The sequence below is a fragment of the Ictidomys tridecemlineatus genome, chromosome 2 (genome assembly GCF_052094955.1).
Source record: "Ictidomys tridecemlineatus isolate mIctTri1 chromosome 2, mIctTri1.hap1, whole genome shotgun sequence".
Classification (NCBI taxonomy): domain Eukaryota; kingdom Metazoa; phylum Chordata; class Mammalia; order Rodentia; family Sciuridae; genus Ictidomys; species Ictidomys tridecemlineatus.
In genome coordinates, this window is record NC_135478.1 from 13,604,897 (window position 1) to 13,627,730 (window position 22,834).

Sequence of the window (22,834 nt, forward strand, 5' to 3'; positions counted from 1 at the left end):
CCCTGCCCTCAGAGGGCGGGGTCTGACCGGCATGCTGACAGTGATGTGATTCGGTCATCACCCAACAGTGTCTGGAGAGGGGCGGTGCAGCAGGGGTCCTGTGAGAGCTCCGACCACCCACCACCTGGACCCAAACTGCCACCAGCTACAGAGGAAGACGCAGCCCTGCGGACGCCTGGGTCACAGCCCCGTGAGACCCAGAGCAGATGGGGCGGGCGGGCGGTCTGTGGGCCTGGAGAGGAAGGGCAGGCGTCCAGGGCTGGCTGGGCCAGACCCCAGGCCCTGACTCCCTGAGCTGTCGGAGTGACACTGGGCGTGACATTTGGCCCCAGGGGATGGGCAGGCACCCTGTTCTCGGGCCAGGCTCAGGGGTTCATGTGCTCCTCCACAGGGTGAGGCCCACTAGGGACAGGGGAGGGGGTGGCAGGCCTGGGGGTGCCCACCCAACTCATCCACCTCCAGTGAGGCAGCAGAGGAGGTGCTCGGGGACAGTCCCTGGGCCTTCCAGGGGTCCCAAAGAACCGGAAGATGAAGAAATCTAGACAAGGCCTGGGTCTCTTTGCCAAATTTTGTTTAAAAAAATATTTTTAAAAAACAGGTACAATATAGATAAATCAATATCATATAAATTTACCATTGTGACCATTTTTCAGTGTGCCACTAGGGCCCTGAGCACAATCACAATGTCCTGCGCTGTCACCACCATCTCCAGAGTGCCCCTATCCGATAAAACTGTCCCCAGGGAAGCCTCAGCCCGGTCCCGCCCCGCCCCTCCACTTTCTGTCTGAACTTGACAGCTCCAGGACCTCACAGGGTGGAGTGGGCAGTGTGTGTCTTTTTGTGGCTTCTGTCACCCAGCATCACGTCCTCAAGTCCCTCCATGTTACAGATCCTCCCTTTTCAAGGCTAATAGTCGGCATTTTAAAAATAATGTCAGTTTTTATGGCAAGTAACACAGGACGTGGGAAATTCCAAAGTACAAAGAACCAGTCGGAGAAAAGCAGGCCCCAGCTCTCTCCCCAAGGAGAGGGGCCAGGACACCGCCCGACAGGAATGGGGATGTCACATGTCCTCACAGGGGCTCTGCTGGTGCTGTCACAGCGTCGTCCCATGGAGGGGCTGTTGCCGGGCACATCCCGGCCCCCCTTCCCAGGGCTGCCGTGAGCATCGCGGGCCAGACGTCTTCCTGAGCGTGAGCATCTCGCCTGAATTCCTGGACAGGAACTGAGTCAGGGCGCGTGAGTCACGATTTCAAAGTATAATTGCCAGACCCCCCTTTCCTGCCCTGCCCAGTGACACGGGGCGCCCCCCCCCCGGTGCCCCCTGGGTGTTCCTGGTGCTGCTCACACTTGGCTCCTCTTCTGCTTGTGGAGGATGCCTGCCCCCATCTCCGTTGCCAGGAGACACAGGCATGGGCTGAGGGACAACTGGGTGCTGGTGCGGAGTCCCTTGACCCCACCGCAGCTCTCAGCCTCAGTCCCCTCTCAGGCTCGGAGGCTGGCTCTGTCCAGGACTCTGCATGGTCACTTCCTGGCTGATCCCTCCTTCCTTGCATGTGTGGCTAGATTAGGACTCTGGTGACGAAGGAAGTGGCCGAGCGGACCCCTCGCCCTCTCCAGTTGACTTCGTCCTCCCGGACGCCAGCCGGCCCTGGTGCCCCTCCTGCTGCCAGACCTGCACCCCACCACAGCGGCCCAGCCCTGACCACAGGGCCCAGCCCTGACCCCAGTGTGGGGCTCCCCCACGAGGACAGGGGGAGGTGTCTGTGTGGCAGGGACACCGCCGAGTGCCGTCACCCACCCGAGCCTGCTTTTCATGTGCACAGAGGGTGCCCATGGGGTAGTGCATAGTGTCCCCACAGAGCGCCAGAAGCAGGGATGTGGGGGCTGGAAGGGAGGGGAGGGGACCCTGGAAGGGTGACAAGGTCCCTCTCCCTCAAAAGTCAACCAGAGTCACACCTGGGGTCCCAGTCGGAGGGAGGGGCAGGAAGCAGCAGAGGGGCTTTAAGAACCAGGCCCAGGGCCGCCAAGGAGCCCTGACCAGGGCCCCCATGGCAGAGGTGGCCTCGCTGGGGTCCCTCGATCACTTTCAGCAGACCCGACCCTCACAAGAGGGCTCCCCCTGCGGCCCTTCACCTTGACCCTGCAGAGGAGGAGTGGGACACCCTGGGGAGGCAGGGACAAGCTGGAGCAGTCCCCAAGAGGACTTGGGGTGCTCTGGGGAGGGGGTTACTCACCTGCTTTTGATCTCTGACCCAGCAGGGAGGCTGGGCTCTTGTCCTCCCACCACAGACAGGAAATGGGGGTGGCCTCAGGAAGGACTGAGTGCCCTGATGGGGCAGGGATGTGGCAGGCCAGACTGCCATCTAACAGGAGCTGTGGACGTGACTGGCCAGCAGGATGTAGCCACTCGGCCCGCAGATGCTTCCTGGGCTGGACAGCTTGGGTGGGGGCTGCGGCCGGGTCCCCCTCCGTCTCACTGGCCCAGCACCCGGGAGTGCCCCAGCCCGGCCCTGAGGACTCCCACGCCTCCCACAGGCTCCCGGGAGCAGCTGGGCCGTGGGCTCGGGGGCGGCCGGATCCACGCTCCGGAAGCAGTGGGGGTGGGTGCGAGGCAGGAAGCCAGGAGGCAGGCAGCACTCGGAGCCGGAGCCGACCTGCGGGAGCATGCGGGGGCTGCTGCTGTGGCCCCTGGTGCTGGGGCTCGGCCTGGTGGGCGACAGCCAGACCCCCGGCATCTACGACGAGGGCTCGAGCACAGAAGGAGGTGACGGTGAGCCACCTGGACCCCGGGTGAGGAGAGGGCGTCCCGCAGAGATGGAGCTGGGTCCCCAGAGCCGAGGGGGGAGATGGGGATCGTGGGGGCACTATCGGCCCAAGGCCACCCTCTACGCTGGCCTTGACCCGCCAGGCTGGGCGCTGTTCAGAATTGTCCAGCTTTATCCTGCCCTCCCAGGGGACCCTGGGGGCTGGGGCTGGGACGTTCTGGCACCCACGGCCCCAGGGGCCAGTGGGGGTCCGGGCTGAGGGACCCCTCGGGCACTCGCGCCCCCTCCCTCCCTGGAGTCGGGGAGGTGGGAGTCCCGGCTGACGGCGTGACCTCTCTCCCCAGAGGGCACGCTGGGGCCCTTGCCCAGGCCCGGGAAGGCGGAGCCGGACCAGCCTCACCTGCGCAGCTTCCCGGGCCAGCCCTGCGCCAACGACAGCGATGCGCTGGAGCTCCCAGAGCGCTCCCGGGAGCTGCTGCTGGGCTGGGTGCCCACCAGGCTGGTGCCCGCGCTCTACGGGCTGGTCCTGATGGTGGGGCTGCCCGCCAATGGCCTGGCGCTCTGGGTGCTGGCCACGCGGGTGCCGCGGCTGCCCTCCACGGTGCTGCTCATGAACCTGGCCGCTGCCGACCTGCTGCTGGCTCTGGTGCTGCCGCCGCACCTCACCTACCGCCTGCGGGGCCAGCGCTGGCCATTCGGCGAAGTCGCCTGCCGCCTAGCCACGGCCGCCCTCTACGGCCACATGTATGGCTCTGTGCTGCTGCTGGCCGCCATCAGCGTGGACCGCTACCTGGCCCTGGTGCACCCCCTGCGGGCCCGCAGCCTGCGCGGCCAGCGCCTGACCGCCGGGCTCTGTGCGGCCGCCTGGCTCATGGCGGCCGCCCTGGCGCTGCCCCTGACCCTGCAGCAGCAGACCTTCCGGCTGGCGGGCTCCGACCGCGTGCTCTGCCACGACGCGCTGCCCCTGGGCGCCCAGGCCTCCCACTGGCGGCCGGCCTTCACCTGCCTGGCCCTGCTGGGCTGCTTCCTGCCGCTGCTGGTCATGCTGCTGTGCTACGGGGCCACCCTGTGCACGCTGGCGGCCGGCGGCCAGCGCTACGGCCACGCGCTGCGGCTGACCGCCCTGGTGCTGGCCTCGGCCGTGGCCTTCTTCGCGCCCAGCAACACGCTGCTCCTGCTGCACTACTCCAACCCCAGCCCGGACGCCTGGGGCGACCTCTACGCCGCCTACGTGCCCAGCCTGGCCCTCAGCACGCTCAACAGCTGCGTGGACCCCTTCATCTACTACTACGTGTCCCTGGAGTTCAGGGACAAGGTGCGGGAGGGGCTCTGCTGCCAGCCGCCAGGAGCCACCAAGGCCTCCAAGGCCTCCGGGGAGGTGGGCAGTTCCGGGTCGGGCACCCGCTCCTCTTCAGTCCCGTGACACCCTCAGGAGGGTGGCCAAGGGGGAAGGGGCCACCTTGGGGAGAGCAGGGTGTCCCCCAAACCCATGTCCCTCCCAGAACCTCGGAGCATGACCTCACTTGGAAATAAAGTCAGTGTAACTGTCCTTAGTTATGATGAGGCTGCGTTGGAGGAGAGCTGGGCCCTCCGCCCAGTGGCTGGTGTCCTTCCATAAAGGGGAGAGGACACAGAGACCCAGGGAGAAGCCCTGTGACAAAGGAGGCAGGCTGGAGTGACGTGGCCGTCGAAGCAGGAGAGGGCCTTGGGCAGGCCGCCCTCACCCTCTGGAGGGGCCAGGCTCGGGGACACCCTGGGCTTGGGTTCCGGCCTCCAGAAGGGAGACAGTAAATCTGTTGATTTAAGCCACTTGGTGCCTTTCACAGCGGCCCGGGGACACAGGGTGAGGCTAAGTGCAGACTCCCGGCCCAGCCAACTTCCCAGCTCAGCTCTGTGGTGTGACACTGCCGTCACCAGGTGAGGTGGTCCCCTGTGAGGGGGGGACGAGGATACTCCCCGAACCATCAGAGTGGGGTGCACCCTTGCTCCCCAAGTCCACCCCAGCAAGGTCAGCCTCCCGGCATCGCCGTGGCTCCTGGAGACCTCCGCCCAGTGGTCTGACTTCTCTCTTCCCTGACGCTGACCTCACCAGGGCAGAGTGGGATGACGGGAGGGTGGACGTGTGCTTGGCGGCCGGGGCCAGGGCTGCCAGCCACAGCCTGCTCTGAGCTGCCTGGAGGACCAGGGGCCACACGGTGCCTGTCAGGGACAGGCCAGTCCATCGCTGGGCTCCCCACTGTGTCTGTCTGACCAGCCCGGCTTTGGGCCGCTGGCCTCGGGTGCACGCCTAAGGCCATGCACTGAAGTGCTCCAAGATGTCCCCACAGGGGAGCTGGGGTGACCCTCACAGCTTTACCATTTCTTCCAACCGCACGTCCATCTGTGAGGATCCTGGGGCACGCGTTAGACCCCAGGACCCTCCCCCACACGCCCACTCTGGAAGGCCAGGCCCAGGGCCCCTGGCCATCACCTGGCCACTCTGCTCTGAGTGGCCAGCTGCGGGGCCCTGGATGTGAAGAGCTGTACCCGCTGTGTGTCCCCAGGCTCCCACTTCCTGCAGGAGGCTGAGGACGGCCGTGAGTCTGGAAATCAGCTTTTATTTTTATCAACAAGCCCTACAGAGGGGGGGACAGGGCTCGGCCTGGGGATGAAGTCTGCTGGCCTGTCCCTCGAGGGCTGGCAGGAGCAGCCGGCACTGAGAGGTGGGGACCCCCAGGCCGGAGCCTCAGAGCCAGGGAGGGGTCTGTGCTACCCCCTTAAACCAGGGAAATGCTGGCGGAAATAAATACCATCTTGAAAAGGCCCACGGGGGACAGGAACGGGCACCCCAAGGCCACCAGGAGCAACAAGATGGGACGGGCAAGGCTGGGGCGGCGGAGGGTCCCAGAAGGCAGGCAGCTCTGAACACGCAGCCTCCTCCCTGGGGCAGGGTCCCCCAGAGCTGCTGGGAGAGGAACCGACCCCTAAAGGCCAGGGGCTGGGACATGGGCTGTGGAGGCCCCAGGTCCCCCAGCCCCGGGAGCAGAGCAAAGTGCCTTTGCCAGGAGCCGGTCTTCCCGCAGGGCCCCCTGCCGTCCAGGTGCACTTGGAAGACGTCCTGGGCCAGAGCTGGGGGGGCAGGGAAGCCATCGTCCTGGCACAGCCCGAGGTCCTGGTCTAGGGTCTCAGCGGCCTGAGAGCCCAGAGAGAGTCCAGGGCTCTGTGTGGGGGAAGGTGTCTCGTGGAGTTCCAAGGCCACAGACGAGGGACAGTGACGCTGTCTCCCTGCTCTGGTCAGCTGCGTCTTCTCAGAAGAAGCCTCGGGGGCCACGACACCTCCCTGGACGTCCCTTCTCCCAGGAGCAGAATATCAGGCTGTGGCCCCAGCCCAGAGCTGGGAGTGGGCACCCGGATGTCCACCTGCCGCTGTGGAGGCCGGGAGCTCGGGGACCCCAGCCACTCCAGCCGTCCCCTACCATGCTCAGGACTCCCCATCCTAGGGCGGGCAGGTTCCGTCATTCTGTCCACCAGACTGGAGGCAGAGTCACGGGTGACAGGGACCAGGCAGGCAGATGGCGCCATCCTGCTTCGAGTGTGGTGGCCGTTAGGAAGAGAAACCGCTCTGGCTGTCCAGGAGAGAAGGAGACACTCCCTAGGGGCTGCCAGGCTCCTGGGGCACAGCCCTGTCCCTTCCTGCACCTGCCCCAGGAGGCTCCCTCCTGTGGCTTCCTCATTTTTTTTTTTTTTTTTTTTGAGATGGGGTCTCACTATGTCCGCCAAAGCAGCCTCCAGCTCCTGGGCTCAAGCCATCCTCCTGCCTCAGCCTCCCCGGCAGCTGAGCCTACAGGCCTGTGTTACCATGCGCAGCTCGAGCTATGAACCCCCTCCCTCAAAAGCAAACCAAAAGACCCCACCTCTCCTAAGGTCCTGGAGAGAACCGGAAAGTAGCCACTTAGGGAAAGTTTAAAACTGTGCATTAGTATAAAGATGGTCAGGAAGCACAGATGGACACATAATGGACGTAAGTGACTTCAGACTTTCTGTGTTTGAGGTGAAGTGAACCCAATAGTAATGCTAAGTAGACGGAGAAAAGCTCCAGGACGTGCATTAGGATTCCCAGAGCTGCCCGGCCCCACCCCTCGTGTGTGCTGCCAGTGATCACACCCAGGGTCTCGGGCACACTAGGGAGGGGTCTCGGGCACACTAGGGAGGGGACTTGGGCACACTAGGGAGGGGTCTCGGGCACACTACGGAGGGGACTCGGGCACACTAGGGAGGGGTCTCGGGCACACTAGGCAGGTGCTCGGCCGGGGTCCCCCTCTGTCTCGCTGGCCCAGCACCCGTGAGTGCCCCAGCCCAGCCCTGAGGACTCCCACGCCTCCCACAGGCTCCCGGGAGCAGCTGGGCCGTGGGCTCCAGGGTGCTGGGGGCGCCTTGGTGTCCTGTTTATCCCCCGTGGGCCTCGCCGCTCCCTGCTCGGGAAGCAGTGGGGGTGGGTGCGAGGCAGGAAGCCAGGAGGCAGGCAGCACTCGGAGCCGGAGCCGACCTGCGGGAGCATGCGGGGGCTGCTGCTGTGGCCCCTGGTGCTGGGGCTCGGCCTGGTGGGCGACAGCCAGACCCCCGGCATCTACGATGAGAGGCGGAGCACAGAAGGAGGTGACGGTGAGCCACCTGGACCCCGGGTGAGGAGAGGGCGTCCCGCAGAGATGGAGCTGGGTCCCCAGAGCCGGGGGGGAGATGGGGATCGTGGGGGCACTATCGGCCCAAGGCCACCCTCTACGCTGGCCTTGGCCCCGCCAGGCTGGGCGCTGTTCAGAATTGTCCAGCTTTATCCTGCCCTCCCAGGGGACCCTGGGGGCTGGGGCTGGGACGTTCTGGCACCCAGGGGCCAGTGGGGGTCTGGGCTGAGGGACCCCTCGGGCACCCGCGCCCCTCCCTCCCTGGAGTCGGGGAGGTGGGAGTCCCGGCTGACGGCGTGACCTCTCTCCCCAGAGGGCACGCTGGGGCCCTTGCCCAGGCCCGGGGAGGCGGAGCCGGACCAGCCTCACCTGCGCAGCTTCCCGGGCCAGCCCTGCGCCAACGACAGCGATGCGCTGGAGCTCACAGAGCGCTCCCGGGAGCTGCTGCTGGGCTGGGTGCCCACCAGGCTGGTGCCCGCGCTCTACGGGCTGGTCCTGATGGTGGGGCTGCCCGCCAATGGCCTGGCGCTCTGGGTGCTGGCCACGCGGGTGCCGCGGCTGCCCTCCACGGTGCTGCTCATGAACCTGGCCACTGCCGACCTGCTGCTGGCTCTGGTGCTGCCACCGCACCTCGCCTACCACCTGTGGGGCCAGCGCTGGCCATTCGGCGAAGTCGCCTGCCGCCTGGCCATGGCCACCCTCTACGGCCACATGTATGGCTCTGTGCTGCTGCTGGCCGCCATCAGTGTGGACCGCTACCTGGCCGTGGTGCACCCCCTGCGGGCCCTCAGCCTGCGCGGCCAGCGCCTGACCGCCGGGCTCTGTGCGGCCGCCTGGCTCATGGCGGCCGCCCTGGCGCTGCCCCTGACCCTGCAGCAGCAGACCTTCCGGCTGGCGGGCTCCGACCGCGTGCTCTGCCACGACGCGCTGCCCCTGGACGCCCAGGTCTCCCACTGGCGGCCGGCCTTCACCTGCCTGGCCCTGCTGGGCTGCTTCCTGCCGCTGCTGGTCATGCTGCTGTGCTACGGGGCCACCCTGCGCACGCTGGCGGCCGGCGGCCAGCGCTACAGCCACGCGCTGCGGCTGACCGCCCTGGTGCTGGCCTCGGCCGTGGCCTTCTTCGCGCCCAGCAACACGCTGCTCCTGCTGCACTACTCCAACCCCAGCCCGGACGCCTGGGGCGACCTCTACGCCGCCTACGTGCCCAGCCTGGCCCTCAGCACGCTCAACAGCTGCGTGGACCCCTTCATCTACTACTACGTGTCCCTGGAGTTCAGGGACAAGGTGCGGGAGGGGCTCTGCTGCCAGCCGCCAGGGGCCACCAAGGCCTCCAGGGCCTCCAGGGAGATGGGCAGCTCCGGGTCGGGCACCTGCTCCTCTTCAGTCCCGTGACACCCTCAGGAGGGTGGCCAAGGGGGAAGGGGCCACCTTGGGGAGCCAGGGTGTCCCCTCAAACCCATGTCCCTCCCAGAACCTCGGAGCATGACCTCACTTGGAAATAAAGTCAGTGTAACTGTCCTTAGTTATGATGAGGCTGCGTTGGAGGAGAGCTGGGCCCTCCGCCCAGTGGCTGGTGTCCTTCCATAAAGGGGAGAGGACACAGAGACCCAGGGAGAAGCCCTGTGACAAAGGAGGCAGGCTGGAGTGACGTGGCCGTCGAAGCAGGAGAGGGCCTTGGGCAGGCCGCCCTCACCCTCTGGAGGGGCCAGGCTCGGGGACACCCTGGGCTTGGGTTCCGGCCTCCAGAAGGGAGACAGTAAATCTGTTGATTTAAGCCACTTGGTGCCTTTCACAGCGGCCTGGGGACACAGGGTGAGACTAAGTGCAGACTCCCAGCCCAGCCAACTTCCCAGCTCAGCTCTGTGGTGTGACACTGCCGTCACCAGGTGAGGTGGTCCCCTGGGAGGTGGGGACGAGGATACTCCCCGAACCATCAGAGTGGGGTGCACCCTTGCTCCCCAAGTCCACCCCAGCAAGGTCAGCCTCCCGCTGTCGCCGTGGCTCCTGGAGACCTCCGCCCAGTGGTCTGACTTCTCTCTTCCCTGATGCTGACCTCACCAGGGCAGAGTGGGATGACGGGAGGGTGGACGTGTGCTTGGCGGCCGGGGCCAGGGCTGCCAGCCACAGCCTGCTCTGAGCTGCCTGGAGGACCAGGGGCCACACGGTGCCTGTCAGGGACAGGCCAGTCCATCGCTGGGCTCCCCACTGGGTCTGTCTGACCAACTCGGCTTTGGGCCGCTGGCCTCGGGTGCACACCTAAGGCCATGCACTGAAGTGTCCAAGATGTCCCCACTGGGGAGCTAGGGTGACCCTCACAGCTTTACCATTTCTTCCAACCGCACGTCCATCTGTGAGGATCCTGGGGCACGTGTTAGACCCCAGGACCCTCCCCCACACGCCCACTCTGGAAGGCCAGGCCCAGGGCCCCTGGCCATCACCTGGCCACTCTTCTCTGAGTGGCCAGCTGCGGGGCCCTGGGTGTGAAGAGCTGCACCCGCTGTGTGTCCCCAGGCTCCCACTTCCTGCAGGAGGCTGAGGACGGCCGTGAGTCTGGAAATCAGCTTTTATTTTTATCAACAAGCCCTACAGAGGGGGGGACAGGGCTCGGCCTGGGGATGAAGTCTGCTGGCCTGTCCCTCGAGGGCTGGCAGGAGCAGCCGGCACTGAGAGGTGGGGACCCCCAGGCCGGAGCCTCAGAGCCAGGGAGGGGTCTGTGCTACCCCCTTAAACCAGGGAAATGCTGGCGGAAATAAATACCATCTTGAAAAGGCCCACGGGGGACAGGAACGGGCACCCCAAGGCCACCAGGAGCAACAAGATGGGACGGGCAAGGCTGGGGCGGCGGAGGGTCCCAGAAGGCAGGCAGCTCTGAACACGCAGCCTCCTCCCTGGGGCAGGGTCCCCCAGAGCTGCTGGGAGAGGAACCGACCCCTAAAGGCCAGGGGCTGGGACATGGGCTGTGGAGGCCCCAGGTCCCCCAGCCCCGGGAGCAGAGCAAAGTGCCTTTGCCAGGAGCCGGTCTTCCCGCAGGGCCCCCTGCCGTCCAGGTGCACTTGGAAGACGCCCTGGGCCAGAGCCGGGGGGGCAGGGAAGCCATCGTCCTGGCACAGCCCGAGGTCCTGGTCTCAGCGGCCTGAGAGCCCAGAGAGAGTCCAGGGCTCTGTGTGTGGGGAAGGTGTCTCGTGGAGTTCCAAGGCCACAGACGAGGGACAGTGACGCTGTCTCCCTCCTCTGGTCAGCTGCGTCTTCTCAGAAGAAGCCTCGGGGGCCACGACACCTCCCTGGACGTCGCTTCTCCCAGGAGCAGAATATCAGGCTGTGGCCCCAGCCCAGAGCTGGGAGTGGGCACCCGGATGTCCACCTGCCGCTGTGGAGGCCGGGAGCTCGGGGACCCCAGCCACTCCAGCCGTCCCCTACCATGCTCAGGACTCCCCATCCTAGGGCGGGCAGGTTCCGTCATTCTGTCCACCAGACTGGAGGCAGGGTTACAGGGGGCTGGGGCGGACCCCCGCTAGGCAGAGTCACGGGTGACAGGGACCAGGCAGGCAGATGGCGCCATCCTGCTTCGAGTGTGGTGGCCGTTAGGAAGAGAAACCGCTCTGGCTGTCCAGGAGAGAAGGAGACACTCCCTAGGGGCTGCCAGGCTCCTGGGGCACAGCCCTGTCCCCTTCCTGCACCTGCCCCAGGAGGCTCCCTCCTGTCGCTTCCTCATTTTTTTTTTTTTTTTTTTTTTTGAGATGGGGTCTCACTATGTCCGCCAAAGCAGCCTCCAGCTCCTGGGCTCAAGCCATCCTCCTGCCTCAGCCTCCCCGGCAGCTGAGCCTACAGGCCTGTGTTACCATGCGCAGCTCGAGCTATGAACCCCCTCCCTCAAAAGCAAACCAAAAGACCCCACCTCTCCTAAGGTCCTGGAGAGAACCGGAAAGTAGCCACTTAGGGAAAGTTTAAAACTGTGCATTAGTATAAAGATGGTCAGGAAGCACAGATGGACACATAATGGACGTAAGTGACTTCAGACTTTCTGTGTTTGAGGTGAAGTGAACCCAATAGTAATGCTAAGTAGACGGAGAAAAGCTCCAGGACGTGCATTAGGATTCCCAGAGCTGCCCGGCCCCACCCCTCGTGTGTGCTGCCAGTGATCACACCCAGGGTCTCGGGCACACTAGGGAGGGGTCTCGGGCACACTAGGGAGGGGTCTCGGGCACACTAGGCAGGTGCTCGGCCACAGAGGGACACCTCTGGCCCTACAAAAAAAATCCTAATGCTAAAATCAAAACTAAGTTAAAATGAAAATTCAAAAAGGTATATCTGACTAGTTGAACAGAGGACACAGAGCGGAGATAAACAAATACTGATGGGCCTCCCAAGAATCATATTAAACCCATTAGGTCCCAGTATCCCTTTTATAGGACCCCCCCAAAAAAATATATATATATATGTATGTAAATGAAATCTTAAATGGAACCACAAAGTCTCCTTAGGCGTGCTAGGCAAGTGTCTACCACAGAACTCAGCCTCTGAACTGGAAACGGAAGCCTCTTCTGGGTGGAGTTTTCTGTCACCCGCACCCAGAGGTTCCTGGTACCGGAAGCCAGCCCAGCTGAGCCTGCAGCCCTGGAGCCGCGGCCACCCGCAGCCCTTCTTCCCCCACCTCACTTGGAACACGGGGCTGGCGTCCGATGTATGTTGAGCAGGTGGAGTTTAGAGGAGATGGATCCCCTCCACTATCCCCAGAAACTTGTGGGGTGACCCTGTATGAGGTCCCTCTACTGCCTGCAGGGGCAGTGGAGGTGGGCCCAGTGCTCACCTGCCCTCTGCCTCCCCCTCAGGCTCGGGGGTCCAGCGCAGGGCTTCGAGGCCATCTGCGCTCAGCCTCTTGCCCTGCTGTGCGTGTCCAGGGCCCAGGAGGGCTGGGTCGTCATCGTCGGAGTGGGACGCAGAGGCTGGTGGCTGCTGCTCTGGAAGGGAGGGGGGGCCTGGTCCAGGAGGTGCTGCAGGAAGGGACGGGATTGCTGGCGGTCCAGAGGGACACAGGGTGAGGGAGAGGAGGAGGTACATGCTGAGCCCAGAGTGACAGAGGGGGAGGAGAAGGCCCCAGACCAGAGAAGAGGGGACACCCAGGGGCAGACATGGGGAAGGAGTGCAGAAGGACTCCAAGGTGAGATGAAGGTGGGAGAGACTTAGCAAGACAGAGAGCAGGGTGCAAACAGAGATGGCATGGCAGCCAGCCAGCCAAGGGACAAGGTCATCCACCTGGAATCAAAAGACAGAAAGATGGAGATGGGGGGAGGAGAGGTGGGAGAGGCGAGGGAGCCTGAGCCCGGGGAACCTGTGAGAGGTCACCAAGGTGGAGTGAGGCCGGGGGAGACCCAGAAAGAGCTGCACAAAAACGCGGGGAAGTAGGAGGGAGGTGTGGGGAGACAGGAGGGCGGAGGCTAACCAGGAGCACAGCGGGTGGGTGAGCAGCAGGCAAGGACCGGGCAGGGGCGGCACAGGCAGGCGGAGAGGGGAGACGGGAGCAGGAAGATGAAGGGGCCAGGGCTGGAGAACAGGGGGAAGGTGGTAAGAAAGAAGAGGTCGATGCCCACAGCTTGGGGCACAAGGTAGGGCCCCCAATTCCAGGCTGCAGTGGAGTCCTCACCGAGGGCACAGAGACCCGGGGGCACGGGTTCCAGGTGCGCGCGCCGGCGGCAGGCGGCTTCCTGCAGGTGGCAGGCGCTGGTGTAGACCACGCCATCCGAGCCGCACACGGGGTCCGCGTGGGCGCCACAGTCGCGAGCGCAGCCGCAGCGTGCAATCGCCGCCCCCTCCTCAGGGGCCACCGCGGGGCCCAGCTCGCCCGGGGACCAGCCTGGGGGACGAGGTAGGGTCTGCTAGGCACGGTGGACCCAACCCAGACCTTGTCCGCACTGACTTCCAGGCCTGGGGCCAGGACCACTCCTCCCACAGGGTGGAAGGGAGCCGACGGTGGGAGACCCGAGCCCTGACACGGTCGGGTTTCAGGCAGGTATTTGCCTGGCACTTAAACATTTTAAAAAATGCTTAAGTTAAAAACGGTCCAAACCCATCCCAAGCTGTTTGGAAATTTTTAAATAACTGTCCTAAGAGACTCAGCTCAACTCAGCCTTTTGCTGAGGCCTCCCTACGCCACGCACGAAAACCTACAGGCTGTGGGTGAGAAAGGTGACAAAGGCACTCGGTGGGCGTCGGCCACTCGGTTCTGCCCCCCCCCCCACACTCTCGCACCGTGCTCTTTCACGCCCCGCCCCGCCCTTTCGCTCTCACCCCAAGCCACGCCCCTCCACAAGGCAGCCCCGCCCAGCTCAGCCCCGTCGGCTCCGCTGCCCCGCAGCACGGGCTCCACAGCTCTACTGTGCAGTCCCCTGCTACATCTGGCGACCCCTTCTTTCTCTGATCTCAGGAAGACGCCCTTCCTGGAGCCCGCGGGGGTGGGGCGGGGTGGTAGGAGGTCCGTGGTGGGCGACAGTGGCCTCGCGACTCACCGCGACTCTGGGCTGGGGCGCGCTCCACCTCGTTGCACGCGGGGCCCGCGCACAGCTCCCGGGCAAGTGGGCTGCGCGCGCTGACGTTGTAGAAGCGCGTGGCCTGGAAGGCTGCGGGGCGGGGGACGGCGGGTTAAGAGAGGCCGGGAGAAGGGCCAGGCTGCGGGTGCGGGCGGGTGCGGGCGGCGCTGGCCTACCTGGCTCGTAGTAGTCGTACACCGAGACGGGCAGCGCCGAGGTCCTGCCCACGACGTACTCACGGAGCGCCTGGAACTTCACGCACGTCAGGCACTGGCTGGGGATCTGCGGGGACAGCAGGCAGGCTCAGGCCCTGCTGGACCACCGGCCCAGGGGGCTGCTCTGTGATGCCTGAGCGTGGGTCCTTCCTGGGGAAAAGTTGAAGCTGCCTTCAGACCCCTCCCTCTCTTGTGTGCGCGTGCACGGGTGTGTGTGACACGGAGTGCGTTCACCAGGCTGCACAGTCGCGGAACACTTCTGCCTCCCAGAGGGAGCCCTCCCTATCAGCCGTCACTACCTGTTCCCCTCCCCCAGCCCCTGGCAGCCACTAATCGGGATCTCTGTGGTTCTCTTGTTCTGGACATTTCATGTCAACAGACTCCTCCGTGAGTGGCCTTGGTGTCTGGTTTCTTTCCCACAGCGTGGGCCAGGGCTTCACTCCTTTTTATCAAAGAACAATGTTCTGCTGCTTCCCTCCCCGATTTTCCACCAGGACCCATCCATCCATGGGGCGCGGAGCCTTCAGCACCACCAGCTCTGCCTGCAGCTTCGCCCAGTGTGGCTTCCGGGCCGTCAGAGAGCTGCGGGCAGCCACGGCAACCTCCACCCTCAGCAGCGAGCCTGGCTCCCCAGCTGGCCGTACCTCGTCAAAGTAGAAGAGGACCCTGCGTCCGGCCACCTCGTACCTCTTCACCCCGATGTGTCTGTCAAGGAGCAGCTGTCCAGCAAGAGGGAAGTCAGGTCCATCCTGGAGGACCCTCTGCCCCTCACTGGTCACTTCTTCCCCTGGCCATTCAGCAAGTCCTCATGGGCCAGGGCCTATGTGGGCCAGGGCCTAGGTGGGCCTGGCTGGACCTGGGGATGATGGTCACGCTCTCCAGGACATGACAGCCCCTCAGAACTTCGGAGAGGGGACTCAAGACGGAGCACATCTGCCCAGAGCACCATCCTCCTGTCCCTCGGCCTCCCCTAATTCAGCCCTAGACCCACCCGGGTCCCTGATACCTCCCCCTGCCTCACCTACCACGCAACCTGCCCCCTCGGCCGGGGTCTTTTCAGTGTTTCACTAACACCACCCCCAACCCAAGTCCCCTGAGCCACCCCTCCTGGTCACCCACCCAGTTCTCCGGGCTCCCCAGGACCGTCTTCCCGCCTTACACTCCCACACTGCAGACCTCCTCGGACCCCAGTGCTGGCTTCTTGCTCCTCTTCCCCAAGCCCCAGCCTGAGCTCAGCTGTGGCCTCAGGCAAGACAGCCCTCTCCCCACCCCTTTCTTCCCCTGCAAAACAGCCACGTGACACTGGGACGCTGGTCCATCTCCCTCCCCTCCAGAGCCCATGCACCCTGGCTACAGTCCTCCACGGCATCCAGAATAGTCAAGGTGGTCCCTGGGGGATCTGCCTCCAGGAAGAGCCCCCTCCCTGCTCCACCCGTCCTTCGGGAGGCCGATGACCCATCTTTGCCCAGAGGAGCAAAATAAACTAAAGCAGAATTCGAAACGGCCCACAAAACTGTGCCAACGGCTTGAGCGACCAGCCACGGCGGCCTGAGGTGCTCCAGCCCTGCCCCCTCCCTGCTCAGAGCCCCCCCACCCGGCCCTGGCCACCCCCGCCAGCAGCACGCCTCACCTGCTCCAGGCTCTCCACGTCAGCCCGGAAGCCGGACAGCAGGGGCACCTCGAGGACGGCCATGTTGGAAGACCCTGTGTGCAGCCACCTTCCCAGAGAGGGGAGGGGGCGGGGACCTGAGGAGGATTCATGGTCCCCCTTGTCCCCTGGAGCCCATGGCTGACGTCCTGTTGAGGTCTGCCTTGGGCCCGGCCACAGTAAGGCCAGTCAGCTTTGTCAGTCCATTTTATAGTCTGGACGCCACGGCCACAAGGAAAGGGCCTCACCCAAGTCTCCCCATGGGGGACCGTGGCCTGTCCCACACCCCACCCTGGGAAGCAGCTGGGGGCCCGACTTGGGGTGTGTCTCATGGGGGCAGCAAGAGCCCAGATGCCTGACCACGCCTGCTCGGCCGGGGACCCCAGGCCGTCACTCCCCAGCTCTCTCCTTCCGTGGCTTGGGCTCCCTGGGGGCTTGTCGCCTGCCAGGTGCTGGGGCCAAGGACGGGGAGGCCGAGGTTCAGAACAGAAGGCAGGCTGTGAGCCACGGGCACACAGCCTCTGGGGGGCCGGGAGGCCAGCCCTCTACCTGGGTGGCCCACAGTGGCACCCTCCTAACACGTCTCAGGGAGCAACCAAGGGGTCCCCAGCAGGGCTGGGGGCCAGGCTGTTGGGTCTGGTCCAGCTTCACCCCCTGCCCTGCCTGCATCCCGAGTCTCACAGTGGACCCACCGCCTGGTCCTACTCACCAGACAGAACCTCCCACGGCAGGGACTTGGACATGTGAGGGCTAAGGAGGGGCAGTGCTGGGCAGCTCACGGGTGCCATGGCAGCACTCATCATCCACCCACCTCTGGGCTCCCGACCTTCAGGGTGGCCACCTTCATCTCTGAGGGTGAGGGTCCACTGTGGCTGGGTCCCAGGCTCCCTGCCCTTATTCTGGTGTCAGGCGGGGACCAGCGTGCCAGCCTCCTACGGCTGTCCCCACCCAGCCCTCCTGCCCTGGTCGTCCCTGGGGGCTGCCGTGTCCAGTCAGAATATCTCCTTTACTTACTTTCTTGTCAGAAACCGTCCCTGAGCACTGGCCTGCTGGGAGCCGGAGCCAGAAGGCCCCTGGGGACAGGCAGCCCTCTGCCCGCGGGGCGGCTCGGGCCGGGCACGCGGCCTTACCTGGCACACACCTCCAGCGTCACCTTGTACTCCTGGTGGTGCTGGTCAGCCGCGGGGTCATCATCGTCAGCCAGGTGCTGCTCCCCACCCCGCGGGCCCCCAGCCGAGGAGGCGGGCACAGGGGGCGGGCGCCCCTCAGCCTCGCGCTCCTCCAGGCGCACCAGCAGCTGGAAGGCAGGCCTGGTCACGGGGTCGGGCACGTGGTAGGTGACATCGATCTAGGGGTGTTAAGGACAAGCTTAGGGACCGGTCCCTGCCTAACAGGCGTGGCCTGGGGGAGGAGAGAATGGGGTGCTGGGGGAGGTAGGGATGCCCCAAATTAGGACAATGACCCTGCCACAGTTCCAAGCGTGACCCCTTTCCCTCTCAGCCTGGGAACCGCTGACGTGGGTGCGGGCTCAGCTGTCGGCCCAGCTGCCTCTTTTGGGGTTCTCCTGTCCACTGGGGAGTCTGTGCTCCCACCAGGGAAGACGGCTTGCTTTCCAACCACCAGCCAGAACTCGGGGCTCCCCGCCCCAGCCCAGCTTGGGGCCAAATCCCAGGAAGTGCTGGGCGGTGGGCTGAGGGTCGAGGGCCAGGCGGACTCCCTGAGCACCCCTGTTGAGGCCACTCAGGAGGAACAGCCTGTGCCCTGGGCAGGGCCTCCCGTGGGTGGCCGGGCTCTGCTTGTGGTCAGATTGGGTCAAATGGGTGTTTCTGAGGGGTCGCTAAAGATGCTCCCTCTGAGGGGACCCGTGGTCACTTCTCTTGGTCGGTGGCTGCAGTGTCATGGGCCGACAGCTTCCCTGGAGTGTCCGCTCCATGCAGCCCGACTGGGCCCAGCTGGGAGCCCCAGCCCGCCAAGCCTCACCTGCAGGAGGCAGCAGCCGTCTCCCCTGGCGCTCACGAACAGCCCGGTCGGGAGGCTGGGGATCTGGAGAGAGAGGAGCCGTCAGGCCGCCGCCTCCCCGCCAAGACACAAACCCGGCTCCAGGAGCACGCACCGCCGCCGTCTGTAGAACCTTCCGGTTGGCCCTGTGCAGCGTGAAGGTCTCCTGGTAGTCCAGGTTGGTGGAGGCCAAGGAGACAGTGAGGTTGACACCGCCAGCATAGGACAAGATGGCGTACTCTGCCAGGGCCTGCAGGGCCACGCAGGTGTCCTGGGAAGAGATGGCTGTTAGCCCCCGGAGACAGCGGGCCGGGCACCTTCCAGGGAGGCCTAGCCAAGGACGGGGCACCCACGGGGATGGGATGACCCAACCAGGTGACAGACCCACGGACTGGGGACCCCAGGAGAGTTGGGTAGGTGTCCCCATGGAGGCAGGGGCTGCACTCCCAGAGGGTCCAGGAACGCCTGGCCCTGGCCCCTACCCACTGTTAGGTTCTGCGGCCCCCAGGCTGCAGCCCTGCAGTGACCCTGCCCAGACCCAGTCCCCCCTCTGGCCCCCGCCCAGGTCACCTGAGTGGAAGAGAAGCCCCCAAGGGCATTCCGCTGCTGGGACAGCCACTTCACGGCGGGCAGGGCGGCGGCCACGTCACCCAGGAGGGTGTAGGTCAGCAGGGCGTAGGCGGTCATTTCCACCTCTGCTGAGACCACTGCAAGGGGAGAGGCCAGCTGGGCTCCTTCAGCACTGGCTCCCAGGTCTCAGTGCTCCAGAGGCACAGGGGGCTGGGACAGCCAGTACCTGACCGAGAGACCCCATCCCCGAAGCTCAGGAATGCGTCCTTGTCCACGCCCCGGGGACCTGTCAGGCTCCAGTGGGTGACTCCATCTGCAAGGACAAAGATAGTCTGGAGCCACAACCCGCCCAGCACACAGCCTGACATCCCCTGAGGAGCATCTGTGTGCCGGGGATCCAGAAGAGATCCTGGGGGACTAGACCTCAGTGGGAGGAAGGTACCAAAGGACAACCAGCCGGAACAGGAAGGGTCTCACGGTTCCATCTCATATTTTCAAACACAGAGCAGCCCGGGCAGACATCACTAATCGATGCCTGCCTCCCGCTTGCCCTGGCAGACATCACCCATCAATGGCCGTCTCCAGGCTGGGTACTGCTGCAGCCCCAGATGTTTCCACTGGGGGTCCAGGCAACCAAGGTGTCAAGGCCCTCAAACCTGGAGAGAAACCAGCCCTCCCCCCAACTTCCCACCCTCACCCCTGATCCTAAGCATTTGGTCTTAAATAGACGACGCCACCGTTGACTTTAGAATTCTTCATTTTAGCCTCTTTTTCCCACAAGGACTGAAAGCAATTCCTGGGCTGATGAAGGGGGGCAGCGGCTGCGGCTGAGGGTGGGATAACTGAGTGGGGTGGGGGAAGGGACTTGGTGGGGGGCATCCGGACAAGTGGGGGCTTGGTGACCGGGGCTTTCTGAACACAAAGGTGATCATTTGGCATTTGGAGGGACTAACACCCCAAAGATGGAAATGCTTCCTTCCCGGGGCTCACCCACCAGTGAAGGGGAGAATGGGGGTCTACCTCCTCCTGCCCAGGGTCGGAAGTATGGGGGATCTCCTGTCGAAGACCCACACACACTGCCCTCCCTGGGGGTCAGCATCCCCCATTTCGCAGGCCTAGAAAGCGCTCAGGCAGGCCCAACCTTGGATGAAACACTGCATCTAACCGAGTGGCCGGCTGGCGCGCTCCCGGGTGGACCATTCTACACGCAAAGCCATCGAGAGTGAGCTAAGACTCCTCCTGAGTTGCACGTGAGCGTCCAAGAGCTCAGAGTGGGCTGTCCCACACGGTGGCCTCCGGGTCGGTGGCCAGGGAACACCTACCCTGCGTGATGGCGAGGCTGCGGAGTCTGCGCAGGGCCTCAGGGGCTGCGGGGCTGCGGAGCAGGGTCAGCGCGTAGGCGGTCAGAGCATGGCTGTAGGGATCTGTGGCCAGGGGCCCCCTGGACTCCAGGAAGCGTCTTGCTTTGGCAACGGCGGCCCTCTCCTCCTGCAGAGTGCAGTGACACCGGGAGCTCGGGCTGCAGCCCCTGCTGTCAGACCCCACCGCCTTCCTTCTCTGCCTTTGCCCCTTTTTCCAAATGGAGTCTGGGCGGGATGCTCAGGGATACGCCAGGTCAATGCAGAGACCCTCCCGGGAGCAGGCAGGGCCAACCCTGTCCACGCGTGGCCAGGGCTTCAGGAAGACATCTGGCCTTAAGACCCCCAGCCCAGGCCCTCTGCGCCCTCCAGGCCTCGAATCAAGAGGTGCCTCTGCAGAGAAACCGGCTGACCTCCTCCCGTCCCCTAGAACATGACCTGCGGGAAGACACGGGCACAGCCATCACCAGGGACAGGCTTGTTCAGAGGAGCTTCCCGGTAAGATGGACTCACAGGAAGAGCGAGTGGCTAAAGCAGGAACCAATTCAGCCAACGAGCAGAGACGCTCTGCTGGCCCCCAGTAGAAGCCGTGGAGTTAAGATAACGCAGCGTTAGTTAACTGCTGTGGTCACAGAGAGAACTTGTCCCCAAACCTTTGATCCTTAGACCAGGACAAAGCATGGGAATCGCCTCTAGGTGTGGGGTGAGATTTAGCTCCCCAGAGAGGAACCGGGAGGAGCAGGACAGACCAGCCAGAGCCCAGGTGTGACCCACGAGTCCAGAGATGCTGACATGGGAGCTGCCCCAGGCCACGTGGGCAAGATGCTATGAAAATGTCACCGAGCTGGGAAGGACCCACCCTGCCCCAGCTGCTCCTTAAGCCAAGAAACTCCATTATTTACAAACAGGTGTTCACAGCCAGGCTCAGAGGGACCAGGTCTTTTTGGGGGGAGGGGGGGCGGGGGCAAGCTCATCTGGTTCCTGTGCAGGTGCTGTGGGTTGGATGGTGCCCCAAGAGATCTATGTCCCCTGGAACCTGTCAACGTAATCCAACTTGGGTAGCCTCTATTTTGGGGGGCAATGCTGGGGATTGAACCCAGGACCAAACATACGCTAGGCAAGTGCTCGGCCTAGCGTGATCTTATTTGGAAAAGTCTTTGCAAATATCATTAAAAATCTTGAGATGAAACCATCCTGGCCTTAAAGTGACCCTAAACCCAAAGATAAGTGTCCTCAGAGGAGGAGAAGACAGACATCAGCATACTACAGTGACACGGCCACATAATGTGGGTCAGTACACAATAGCTAAGCTATGGAACCAGCCCAGGTACCCTTCAGCAGATGAATGGATGAAGAAAATGTAAGAGGGCTGGGGATGTGGCTCAAGCGGTAGGGGGCTCGCCTGGCATGCGTGCGGCCCGGGTTCGATCCTCAGCACCACATACCAACAAAGATGTTGTGTCCGCCGAGAACTAAAAAATAAATATTGAAATTCTCTCTCTCTCTCTCTCTCTCTCTCTCTCTCTCTCTCTCTCTCTCTCTCTTTAAAAAAATGTAAGACACACACACACACACACACACACAGAGAGGGAATATTACTAAGTCATAAAAAAAGAATGAAACTGTGGCATTTGCTGGAATGGATAAAACTGGAGACTCTCTCGTGCTAAATGAAATAAGCCAATCCAAAAAAAAAAAAAAAAAAGGCTGAATGTTCTCCCCGATGTTCAATGCTAACACACAAAAGAGGGATGGAGGGAAGAACAGAAGTTCATTGGATTAGACAAAGGGGAATGAGGGGGAGGGGGAGGGGAGTAGGAAAGACAGTGGAACGAATCAGACAGACTTCCCGGTGTTCACATGTGAATACGCGGGTACAACCACAGGAATAGGAAGTCACACCCCGTGTGTGTATAATATGTCAAAATACACTGTACCGTCACGTGTAGCTAAAAAGAAGAACACATAAAACAAGAAATGAAGTCATTAAGATTTAAAAGAAGAAGAAGAAGGGGAGAAGACACGGAGGAGGTAACCTTGGTGGCACACGCTGGAATGACGTGGCCACAGCCAAGGGATGTGCAGAAGGCCACTCCTGAGCGCCCTCCCTGCGGGCCCCTTCTGGTCCCGGCACTGGGGCAGCAGGTCCTGCCTCCGCCGCCTCAGGGGCTCAGGGCCCCGACCCTGGGGGGAATTCACCCTTTCCCTGGGGAAACCCCCAGATCAGGGAGGACGGGGTTGGGAGGACCTGGGGAAGGCAGAGGAGGTTTTTCTGAGAAACGGGGTGTCCTGGGGGTGGGAGGAGGTGGGGGGCACAGATACAAGTCTGAGCCGCCGTCTGTGACGGTCCACGTCCGCAGACCACCCGAATGTCAGCAGGGAAGCACGTGACCCAGGAGACCCAGGGCAAGGCCGGGTGGTGACCGGCCCTGGGGAATGTCAGCCTCCCTCTCCGCAAGCTCCTGGCGTCTGGGGCTGGGCTGCGGCCCGGTGGTGGCGCGCTCGCCTGCGTGAGGACTGGGAATGTCCAGAGTCACCACAGGCTGGGGACGGTCTCATCCCTCCTTTGGTGAGAAACAGTCCTCTCTCACATTCCACATGGCCGCTCCATCTCATCATGTAGGCCTCAACTTTTTCTTCCATTCCACAAATATCCATGGGACACAGACTGTCCAAGGCAACGCACCGCCTCCTGAGTACACTTGGTAATCAGAGACAAAACCCCTGCCCTCTGAAGGCTTCTACTTGATCAGAAGGAGAAATGCCACATCTTCAGAGAGCTCTTCCCTGACTCTTAAGGGGTCGTTAAGGTAGAACCCCATGATGGGATTAGTGTCCTTATAAGAAGAGTCACCAGAATCCTCAGTCTGTGTGCACACACCAGGGAAAGGTCAAGAGAGCAGGGCTGACTCTTAGTTACTCACAATATTTCTTTTATAGTGTGGAGACGAACCCAGAGTCTCAACCCAACTAGGCAAGTGCTCGATCACTGAGCTACACCCTCAGTCCAAAAGATCCTTTTTTATTTTCATCCTATTAGTACCTGTAAATTTCCTATGGAAAAGGGCTCCCTGGATGCCCAGCAGAGAAAGTGAA

At 63.2% G+C, this 22,834-nt stretch overlaps 3 protein-coding genes and 1 long non-coding RNA gene across 10 annotated transcripts in view; 2 read left to right on the top strand and 2 right to left on the bottom strand.

Moving 5' to 3' along the window:
• Positions 1 to 919: 919 nt before the first annotated feature.
• On the bottom strand, positions 920 to 1,482 carry LOC110598897 (uncharacterized). The gene is made up of 2 exons (XR_002484775.3): positions 1,348 to 1,482; positions 920 to 1,224 (listed from the first exon to the last, which is right to left on the bottom strand). It is a non-coding gene; the product is annotated as an uncharacterized LOC110598897 (long non-coding RNA).
• A 1,154-nt stretch (positions 1,483 to 2,636) lies between these two features.
• F2rl3 (F2R like thrombin or trypsin receptor 3) lies at positions 2,637 to 4,681 on the top strand. Of its 2 annotated transcripts, XM_078037765.1 has the most exons (3): positions 2,637 to 2,772; positions 3,112 to 4,082; positions 4,594 to 4,681. In XM_078037765.1, exons 1-3 carry the CDS (start codon positions 2,667 to 2,669, stop codon positions 4,612 to 4,614), a joined length of 1,098 nt encoding a protein of 365 aa, XP_077893891.1. In that variant the 5' UTR covers positions 2,637 to 2,666; the 3' UTR covers positions 4,615 to 4,681. The 2 variants fall into 2 exon arrangements, with proteins under 2 accessions (XP_077893891.1, XP_077893890.1); XM_078037764.1 differs by lacking the exon at positions 4,594 to 4,681 and having other exon boundaries at positions 3,112 to 4,316.
• A 667-nt stretch (positions 4,682 to 5,348) lies between these two features.
• Positions 5,349 to 22,834, bottom strand: part of Cpamd8 (C3 and PZP like alpha-2-macroglobulin domain containing 8) — a 69,010-nt gene continuing 51,524 nt past the window's right edge. The window contains exons 30-42 of one of the 6 annotated variants that reach the window (XM_078037758.1): positions 19,703 to 19,868; positions 18,607 to 18,693; positions 18,381 to 18,517; positions 17,926 to 18,081; positions 17,793 to 17,855; positions 16,943 to 17,160; positions 15,795 to 15,882; positions 14,809 to 14,883; positions 14,126 to 14,231; positions 13,929 to 14,039; positions 13,067 to 13,276; positions 12,233 to 12,416; positions 5,349 to 6,372 (exon numbers count right to left, since the gene is read on the bottom strand). In XM_078037758.1, the coding sequence (XP_077893884.1) occupies positions 6,351 to 6,372; positions 12,233 to 12,416; positions 13,067 to 13,276; positions 13,929 to 14,039; positions 14,126 to 14,231; positions 14,809 to 14,883; positions 15,795 to 15,882; positions 16,943 to 17,160; positions 17,793 to 17,855; positions 17,926 to 18,081; positions 18,381 to 18,517; positions 18,607 to 18,693; positions 19,703 to 19,868 (1,623 nt within the window). In that variant the 3' untranslated portion in view covers positions 5,349 to 6,350. Of the gene's footprint in view, positions 6,373 to 9,974; positions 11,029 to 12,232; positions 12,679 to 13,066; positions 13,277 to 13,928; positions 14,040 to 14,125; positions 14,232 to 14,808; positions 14,884 to 15,794; positions 15,883 to 16,942; positions 17,161 to 17,792; positions 17,856 to 17,925; positions 18,082 to 18,380; positions 18,518 to 18,606; positions 18,694 to 19,702; positions 19,869 to 22,834 lie in introns of those variants that run through there. The other 5 variants (XR_013434222.1, XM_078037759.1, XM_078037757.1 and 2 more) reach the window with 5 other exon arrangements.
• Positions 7,274 to 8,943, top strand: LOC144374985 (proteinase-activated receptor 4-like). Its single transcript, XM_078037766.1, has 2 exons — positions 7,274 to 7,408; positions 7,739 to 8,943. Exons 1-2 carry the CDS (start codon positions 7,303 to 7,305, stop codon positions 8,815 to 8,817), a joined length of 1,185 nt encoding a protein of 394 aa, XP_077893892.1. The 5' UTR covers positions 7,274 to 7,302; the 3' UTR covers positions 8,818 to 8,943.